This window comes from Denticeps clupeoides, chromosome 2 (genome assembly GCF_900700375.1).
Source record: "Denticeps clupeoides chromosome 2, fDenClu1.1, whole genome shotgun sequence".
In the NCBI taxonomy this organism is placed as follows: Eukaryota; Metazoa; Chordata; class Actinopteri; order Clupeiformes; family Denticipitidae; genus Denticeps; species Denticeps clupeoides.
In genome coordinates, this window is record NC_041708.1 from 24,172,117 (window position 1) to 24,182,317 (window position 10,201).

Sequence of the window (10,201 nt, forward strand, 5' to 3'; positions counted from 1 at the left end):
GACATCTGGTGTTAGACGGGAGCTTCCTGAGGAGTCCAGTCACGCAGCAGAGTCATCCAGCATGACTGCAGTCCACACAACACAACACCAGAGTGCTCCATCACAACTGCACAACAATTACAGCTATATTAGCAGACAACCAAGAACACCACAACTGTCCAATCAATGAAAACAGAACTTCCTTCATTACAAACACAGAACGGCAACAACTTTTTTATAAACTATGCAACTACATGAACAATACATCTGCATTACAGCCAGAGACAGCAACTCTGATCCATACCTACTGTTCCACCACCACCAGCATTGTTGAGGGTGCTCAGTGACTACTGGGTAACTTGTATATCAATAAAATCTCTCAGGTTGAACTCCCACCAATAGGGGTTTCTAAGAACTGAGAATCACACGAGGAGTTCTTCAAGGAACGTATGTGGCATTTAACAATGATCTCCAACATATACACAAGTATGTCTGTAAGTAGTAGTTTGGGGCAGTGGTGGCCTAGCAGTTAAGGAAGCGGCCCCGTAATCAGAAGGTTGCTGGTTCGAATCCCGATCTGCCAAGGTGCCACTGAGCAAAGCACCGTCCCCACACTCTGCTCCCTGGGCACCTGTCATGGCTGCCCACTGCTCACCAAGGGTGATGGTTAAAAGCAGAGGACACATTTCACCGTGCCACCATGTGCTGTGCTGCAGTGTTTCACAATGGCAATCACTTTACTTTCACTTCTCTTAAGTACACAACTGTCTTTTCGCGCTGATTTCAAATGATGTTCTAATGCTAATCACCATGCACTTATATAATTGGTTGTTCCTTCCGTGGTACTTACTCTAAGGATGACTGTGGTTACACGGGGGACACACCCACCAATGGTTAGATGAACTGTGAAACAAGGGCCTATTGTGTCCCTGAGCAAGACACTTAACCATCTCCAGATGGACTGTCCTTGTAGAGGAAGTCACTATGTAGAACCAGTCCTGTTCTATCGCTACCAGTGTTTTATTTCAGCAATAATTCCCATGCAAGAACAACATGACCAAAAAGCCCACATTTTCTCCTTCAACCACACTGCTATCGTACAATGAAACACAACCATAGCTTCTTTATCATCGCCGTGGCTGCTCTACCACAACCACATAACCAATGAAGCCCTCAAAGCGTCCTGTCAGTAACTGACTCCAGAGGGGGCACCGCAGTGCATTTTTATATCGTCTGTGTTCCCATCTATCCTGTTTGTGTGCAGCTGTTTGAAATGTATAAATGTTTGCTTTTTGTACCAGGTCCTACGTTGGTGTGTGTCAAGTTCCATGTATTGAAACCCCTGTTTGTGACAAGCCGTGCGAATGTGTCTGTCCACCACGCTGCCGTGACACGTCCTCACCTGCCCCACCATGATCTCACTCACATCGAACAGATTCTAAAAACCGAACGCACGCACAGCAACGCGGGAGGGACACTGCAAGATGCACCTAGTTCCAGGCGGCACGTTAAAAGACGCAGGGACAGTGTGTGGCGTACAGTGTGCGCAGCAGATGTTGCCTTGTCTGACCCAGTTTGAAGGAACCCCACCCATCTGTATGACTGTATGACCACCGACTGCCCTCGGTGCCATGCAGGGACACGGCAGCGTGCAGTTTAAACCCGAACCGGCTCGGCAGTCAGGGGCAATACAGGCCAGCGTGTTACTGAGTCAGACTGTGTGTGTGTGTGTGTGTGTGTGTGAGGGAGAAAGTGGCCGATGAGCAAAGCCATATTGAATGCATTTGTGCGCGAGCGCCGCTCTCCAGCGTGTTTATTTAAATTCAGGAGCGCAGATCACCGCTGTGTCCTGTACGCAGAGCGCGGTTGTTCCCCCGCTTTGATGGAGGACCGATGTAGGACAGCGAGAGCGAGACATCATGACGGTGTGTTTGGCAGCGCCTGGCTTTACATTCGGCCTCAGTGACAGCATAATAAGCAACTCTATAAAACATGGCATAAAAAAGGGACTTTTAATGCCAGAAATCTCTGGAAAGTGGCTTTTTGGGAGGGCGAGCGAAGGAGGCGGCAGTTTGTTGAAGATCATACAGGGCGGATGCATACATGGCACAAGTAGAAAGGTTTCTGTGTGTGTGTGTGTGTGTGTGTGTGTGTGTGTGTGAGGGTCACACACCCTCTTTTACTCATACTGAAACATACACACAAATACACTGGTTGGTCAGCGTTGTAATGTTAATGTGTCTCTGTGCCACAGCCACTGGTTGACATGATGGGCTCCACGGACGAAGTCCTGCAGGAAGCAGCGGCCCGCTGTGTGCGCAACATCCGCCTTCTTGCACTGGCCAATGAGAAAGCCCGATACGGGTGAATGCACCTGACAGCGGCCGCTACATGCGACTTTCGGCATGTTCTGCATGCTCCATACGCAGCTGCACACGTATTCTCATGTTTCTCGTGTTATTTAGGCTCTATACATATGCGTTCATTCACACAGACACACACACAGCAGCAGCAGCAGCAGCAGCAGCAATGCTCATCTCCGCTCAGGACCTCCAGTGATTTGCTTTTTAATATCAACAATAAAAGCTTTCTTCTTATGATGGTGTTGTTGCCAATGACTGTTCTTTTCACTTTGTGTGTTTGTGTGTGTGTGTGTGTTGGGGAACTGAGCACATCTGGCTGTGTGGCTCAACATCAGACACAAAACCGACACACATCTTCTGTACACAACACAGTCCAGGAGTAAGGGTACAATTATTTTTTTCACAAAGAAAACACGCGCGCACACACACACACACACACATCACACACACACAACCGTCTGTGTTTTTCCTGTTGTGCATTAGGTCCACATTCTCTTAAATATGAAATGAATTCAGAAATTCGCTCTGCGGTGACGTAAATGGGCAAGAATTCACGACAGGCAAACAGGGCAAACAAACTCACCGATATAAAGTAGACAAACGTTTCCCGAGCCGTCCAAAATATGAGCCGTTGTTGTGCATAACTGCTGAAAATGAACAATATTTATTTGGAGGCTCCTCATTAATATCGCTCGTTAAAGGCGCAGAAACGAGCACGTGAGGATCGGGAGACCACAGGCCATCACCCCCCCCAGCAATAAAACACAACATCTCGTTTAACACAGGTAGAGCGGCGGCTGCCGCGTCCAAACCTCGCTCTGCGCCAGGCTCATTACGCCGCGCTGCGCAAACAAATAACTCCGTGTGTGACTGGACCTGGACAATTTACGCAAAAGAAAAGTCCAACGGACGTGACCTTTGAACCCCGCGCTGGGGTCGAACTGCATTGGGGCAGTCTGTGCTGATCACTATCACTGCTGGTGACACAATCATTAAGGTGACCGGAGAAGAACCAATCAAGTGAGGGAGAAGATAGCAACAGGTCGTTTTTACCGAGAGCGTACGGGCTTTTATTTTATAATAGAAAAAAAGCAGATCGTGGTGATTAAAACCTTTAACCAGTAGCAGCTGAGCAGTGACGGGGGGACAGAGGGGGTCCTGCTGATGGCTCATCCAGACTATTGTCCCCGTTCAAGCCTAAATCTTACATCAGGAGGAGGACATTCCTTTGTGCGCTTAAGAACTTAACAAAACACACTGGACAGATTTCTTTAGTTACAGTAAATGTGCAAAAAAAAAAAAATGAACAAGCTCCTCTTCTCAGCTGTCACAATGTCACATGACCAGCGGCTGCTTGTATAACATTGCTTAGGAGCAGCTGGATCGCAGATGGATCACAGCTAAAGTCTTCTCACGATGACTTTACTGCGACAAGCACAAATAAGCAGTAGCAGGCAGCAACTCTGGCTACTCCAAACCAGAAAATGAGAGGAAAGGGAGGGGAAGAAAAAAAATGTATGAAGGAATATATTTTAATGCCTCGGGCCGTCAGCTTATGTTACATTAATCACACGCTTTTCCTGCAGGCTACGCTACGGCGATGCAGCCGTATCCAGCGAAAATTACAGGCTCCGCTGCTGCGTCTCAGCTGGGGTAGCCATTACGTTCAACGCACACATACCATGGCACACACATGCAAATGCCACATTTGTTTTCATCCCTAAAGCACTAAAAGCCCACGCGCCGGCCGACAGGATGCTGTTTGCCGTGAAGTGCGCTACTTATAGCATTACCGAATGATTATAGCTTCGCTGGATCAGTGTAATTGGCGGTAGGGTGGGCGGGGCACTGAGAGCACACAGCTGTCAGGTAGGCGGAGCACCAGCGAGGGGTCATATTGATATTAACTCTGTGATAGATTTATTATAACTAGGGGGCCAAAATGTGTCTTTGTGAATATTTGGTCTGGCCACCAAGAATGTGAACGTGGGGCTTGTTTGTATGTGCGAGGTCTAAATCCTTAGGATTTATATAAAAATATGTATAAAACAATTAAAAACCATGATCTTTAATGCCGTTTGTGCGTGTGGTGCCGGTTTCATTCGCCCAGAATGAGCTGCTCCCATTACACACTTCTAGTTTCACTTCTTCCAGAAGGAGATACCTGCCAAGTGGTTTGTTCCTTTTTCATCTGTCCATTTATGTAAATCCGACCGAGAAAACCAGCAAACAAGCCCCACGTTCAGAGCGCCACTTCAAAATGAGTGTCAACACTAGCGACCTGTAGTGTATGGCTCTTCATGGAATATTCATTTTTAATTGTGTTTAATGTCAGAATGTTCTCATGTCTTTTAGTGCTTTGTTGGACTCGCAGAGGCTGTTTAATGTCGCACACGTCTTTCTTTCTTCTTTACTTTGTTTCACACTCACCATTCACTTTGCTTTCTTTCTTCTCTGTGTCAGACGACCAGACCACCAAATGTAATATTCATTCAAAGGTCACATATTTAAAAAGTCTAATACATCTTGTAATGTCTTTACTCTCTCCCCGTTTTTCCCCTCTACCTCCATCCCTCTCTCCCGCTCTTACTCACCCTTTTTTCAAATCAGTTTCATAGCCTCTAATGAATCCTGACATTCCCAGCCATAAAGTGTAAATAACTAGCTGCCCTGGCAATAAATAAACAGCAGAATGAGTTGGTTGAATACCGCAGCGTCTGGGCGGCTGGCAGCTGTGCCGGCTGTAGTGGCCGCGGCCTTGAGGGTGGAGTTCGGGAGCTCTGGGGACAATCACCTGCGACGGAACTTCGCAATCTGCGTTCTTTCTTTCTTTCTTTCTTTCTCCTGAACAAAGAGGCAAATATTGGTCAATATTTTCGAACGAACACCTGTAGGTCTTTCCAATAAAAATGCCAGTGCTGACATTCCCCTGCCCACTCGGTATCACACATGAAATATTTTTTTTACGGATGCTACACCGAAGCCCTTGTCTTCTAATTGGCTTCTGTGCTAGCTGAAGCATTATGCGCTTTTTCTCCGCTGGACGTGTTGGTGGGTCTCCGACTGTCTTCTGCACACGGCAACAGGTCGTCAGTAAGTACGTGTACAACATTACAGATGAGGAAAAAGGATTGTAACATTTAATAGATATATAATGCATTGGGTATACAGTAGATAGCGCACAGCATGAAGCATTCTAAGATCTGACCTGTGAGCCAGTGAAACCGGCCTTCAAGAGCAGCGAGGCATCCACCCAAGAATTCCCGGTGGAGTTTTCAACACGCGCCTCACCACAAAAACAAGAGAGACTCCGAAGCAACGCTGGGAAAAAAAGGTAGAGAAACGCAAGGACTCGATACAGATGGAGTTAAGGAGCGATATAGACTAAAATGAAGGTGCTCCTTTCCAACAAAATATTTTTGGTGTTTTATCTCAGCTCTTAAACGTTCCACAGCTCCGCTTTCTAGACGTTGAATCTCAGTGTTTCTTCCAGCGTCCACCCTTTAACAATCCCAGGACCTGTCAGTGGGGTGGTAGTAGCCTAGTGGTTAACGCACTCGCCTATGAACCAGAAGACCCGGGTTCGAATCCTACTTACTACCATTGTGTCCCTGAGCAAGACACCCTGTAACTACTGATTGTAAGTCGCTCTGGATAAGGGCGTCTGATAAATGCTGTAAATGTAAATGTCCCAGTGCTCATCTGATGTGACCAGAAGATTAATAAAATGAATTTATGGAGTAATTTAGAGGAACTGTCTATGGTGCTGATCAGCAGATCAGCACAGTGGGAGCACATTTTGTCAATCATGTGCTTCATTGCTCACAATTTAGTCAATCTCACTCGCTCACCTTCCATGACCACCTAGTTCTATAATCCATCATTCAGAACCATCTGTCATCTTCTTACCAGAGCTTCAATTCATTTGAAAAGAATACGCTAATGTGATCATGTATGACGCAAACATATAATACTGTATTGAAACATTACAAAGCAATTAGATCATTATAAGATGTAAGACACACACACACACACAAACACACACATGTCCTGAACAGCCAGTCCATTTTCATCACAATGCATGTTTATACTTCACTGTATTTACCCTTTAAGCTGTTAATACCCTTTCAAAACCTCTGCTGTGTTCACACACACACACACACACACAATGTCTGCTGGACACTCTCCATACACAGCAGCTAATGAACAGTAAAAGCGGCGTCCAAACATCAGAAGTGGCTTCGCTTTGTCCTCACAGGCTGTAATAGTTTTCACAATCATTCCGCAAGAAGAACAGTAAACCGAGGACACACACACACACACACACACAAACACACACACTCACTCAAGGCCTTTCATGTTGCAAAATAATAAAAGACGTCCATAAATTCGCCTCCCGTTGACACTTCTCGCCAGCTCCGAGTGCAGCGTGCTGTAACCGCCGCTTTAACTGTCTGACACTCAGCACCTCTGTGAGATAGAGGATAAAAGGCGACGAGAACACGGGGCCCGGGGCCTCGGGGCCGATTGCTCAGCGCAGGTCGGGCTCCGCGATGCTCGGCACAGGGGTATTTTTAGGAAGCTGCCGAAAAGAAAAAAAAAATCTGCCAGAAACACGCAATTATTTGCTGATCCGGCCTCCCTGCCAGAACCCGAGGCCACTAATGACACCGGCCCGGCGTTCAGCGTGCATCGTAATGACTGTGCATGGATCTTTTTTTTCCCCCCGCTCTGTCTGATTAACGTCCCACATGTTTAAAATGTTCTCAGAACCGTTATTTAATCACAGAGCGATCTGTAAGAGGTGTAATTGTTTGTCTGCCATTTGGAGCGGTTCATATTTTCCACCGAAAGGCCAGTGGTTTAAACAAATCAGCCTGCGGCTTTGTACCGCGGCCGCCTCGCTGTGCGACCTGGAGTCAGCTGACTCGGACCCGAGCGAGGGCCCCGACTGGTGTGAAAATGTCTCCGTAAATGAGAGACAGATTAGGGCCGTGGAAACGGCTGTTTAAGTGGAGCTGAGGGTTTAATGAGCGGAGGTGGAGACATAACAGTCATTCCAGCTTCTGACCTACACTCTGTGTGTGTGTGTGTGTGTGTGTGTGTGTGTGTGAACGACACCATGCATTAAACAGAATATGCATTATACTGATATACATGTCTCGCATTACAGGAGAGGTAACAACACAAGCTCCTTTGAAAGCTTCCCCAGGGATATTTAGTGGGAGCTTTAAAAAACGGTCCACTTTTCGAGTTACAGGTTATATATAATTTTCTGTACATTAATGTTCCTGGAAAAAAAGGCATAAATGTCACTGTTGTGTGTTTATTTGCTCATTACATTCCATTTTCCATACATGACTCTTGAAGTTGTTGTTATTGTGCTTTATAAATTGTTACTGCAGTCTGCAGTAATAATAATACAAGGTTCTTCACAGTAACCTTATTATTACACTTATTACGTATGCCCACGCATGCAACTTCGGAAGTCGTTGTGGTGCAACGTAAATTTGGGGTAATTCGCACCCAGACGATATACGTTGGCCACTGAAAGGAAAGAAAAGTTCCAAAAAATTTTAATATCTTGGTGCATTTTTTTATCTACACTCTGCAATATGGAACAGTGGGCATGTTATATTTCTGTCAGTGGCGCTTATAGTTGGTGGGTTCTATTTAGAGTTTATTTAAATGCTGGTCAGTTATGTCATGAAGCCCGGCTGTTCTTTTAATTTTTGTGCTTTAAGAAGGATTTTATTAGCCAACGACACCTACTGGGAGGACTGCTGTTGGACGAACACAGAAGGAATGTGAATGGAATGTCCTCGGGGTGCAAAAAATGCCCATGACAGACACCAATAAAGTCGCATATCATAACACATAAAAGGCTCATGGTGTGTGTTATGGTGTAATACTACTAGACTGGGCACGTCATTATCTCTGCAGGATGTCTTTTTCCCTTTTTCATGTGTCTGCTGGTGTGGCGCGACTCCCGCTCACCGTTCCCTGTAGAAACTATCCAGAGGCTGATTGCTCAGCGTCTAGTTCAAACATTTGGTGGCTTTAGTTTAGTAAAACATTGATTGTTGTTAAAGAATGACTGAGACTAAATGACAGGCTGGAGATGCGAAAAATAAAAGGATACAGATACAGTGATGGATTTGATTGGCTGCCGAAGCAGCATGAGCAACACTGAACAATGCACCCGCAACTATCATCACCCCATTCGCAGTGGACGGGAAGCGGGACACCCTGCAGACGCAGGGTCACAACAGACATCAATCACAAGTACTCTGACTCGCACATCAAGACTGCAGACGTGCTGAGGGTCTGTCAGGGGGACCTTCTGACAATTTAATGAAGTTGAAGTTTATTGTCATATGTTCAAAGTACAGCATACAGAGCACAATGAAATTCTTACTTGAAAACCACTCCCACGCAGACAGAACATGAGACATGATACACAGAAGACATAGAAGACAAAGTGGTGCAGCAGCAATAAAGTAAGTAAGTAAGTTGCATATAGTAAAGCGTAAGGTGACAATGCAGTATACGCTGTTTTGTGTTCCAGTATTACACATTGTGTGAAGAATAGATTTCTTTGTGGGATTTGAACCTGGGTCTTCTGCTTCATAGGCGAGTGTGTTACCCACTAGGCTACTACATCCCACTAGGCTAATGACCACCCTTCCATACCCTTCAGCAGGCCCTGGTTAGGGTCTGTGTAGTTGTTTAGTAGGGGACATCAATCCAGTGCTGGAGAACACGGCCGACTCGTTTCACTGCCGAGGATCGTTCCTTCGTTAAAAAGGCAAAAATACACCCAAATAAAAACAAAGAGAACCTTAATTACACAGGGCGTGACAGGCCCATCACGCTTGGCCGCATGGCTGGAAATCGGTCCCTTCGCCGGTGGTGATAACGGGCGGCTCGAGGCCTCGGGGCGCGTGAGTCAGCGCACGGCGAGTCGTGTAATTTGGGGAAATGAGAGGGTACGGGAGCGGCTCCTAATCAATGCAACCGGCGATGCGACGCCTCCCAGCACGCCACATCCCGGCATCATCGCATCATTAATTAGGATCAAGACCGCTTTATAGGTGCGTGCAGTCTGGAATAGAACTTAATTTCATGCCTCTATCCACCGGCCTCTGGGGTGGCGTGCTGACAGGTTTACAAAGGCCAAGTGAAGAAAATGCCCTGCAGGGCTCATAACCGCTTCCTGGATAAAAAGAAAGAATATTCTATTTTATTAAGTCGTGACATCACAACCACAAGAACCACTTCTGTTCTCAAGATTCTTAAAAAAAAAAACTCCTGACAAACGCCGGGGCTTCACATGGTGTTTTTTTTTTTCACGCTTTGTCTACTGCATTCTCTTCGGATTGCTATGGTGGCAGTGGTGGCCTAGGGTAAGTGTCATGAACCGGTCCGGATGTGGTTACTCCGGGTCTGGGATCCGGTCCGGAGTTTCACGTTCGCCCTGTGTAATGTTTCCTAATCGTGTTCGCCTGTATCTGATCGTATAAAGCTACCCTGTTTGTGTCTGTTCACTGTTGGGTCATTGTTACATGTTACTGGATGTCTCCCCTGTCCTGTCCATCACGGTTTAAACCCCTGTTTTGTGACGTCGTGCGAATGCTTCTTTCTTCGTCATGTCTTGTTGTCATTTCAGTAAGGAAGCGGCCCCATAATCAGAAGGTTCGAATCCTGACTGGCCGAGGTGCCACTGAGCAAAGCACCATCCTTTCGCTTTTTCACGACTGAGGGTGCGAAGGGGACTCAAACGCAGGAGAAGGACATCTTGGATGAAGGGTTATTATAGACACAAAACCAGGTATGATGGTCGAAAGGAACCATAAAAG

At 46.3% G+C, this 10,201-nt stretch overlaps 1 protein-coding gene across 1 annotated transcript in view; it reads left to right on the forward strand.

Annotated features, from left to right (window-relative positions):
- odad2 (outer dynein arm docking complex subunit 2) overlaps positions 1 to 2,465 on the forward strand; it is a 50,158-nt gene extending 47,693 nt beyond the window's left edge. The window contains exon 20 of the mRNA XM_028969292.1: positions 2,234 to 2,465. Coding sequence (XP_028825125.1) covers positions 2,234 to 2,347 — 114 coding nt within the window. The 3' untranslated portion in view covers positions 2,348 to 2,465. The remainder of the gene's footprint in view (positions 1 to 2,233) is intronic.
- The last annotated feature ends 7,736 nt before the right edge of the window (positions 2,466 to 10,201 follow it).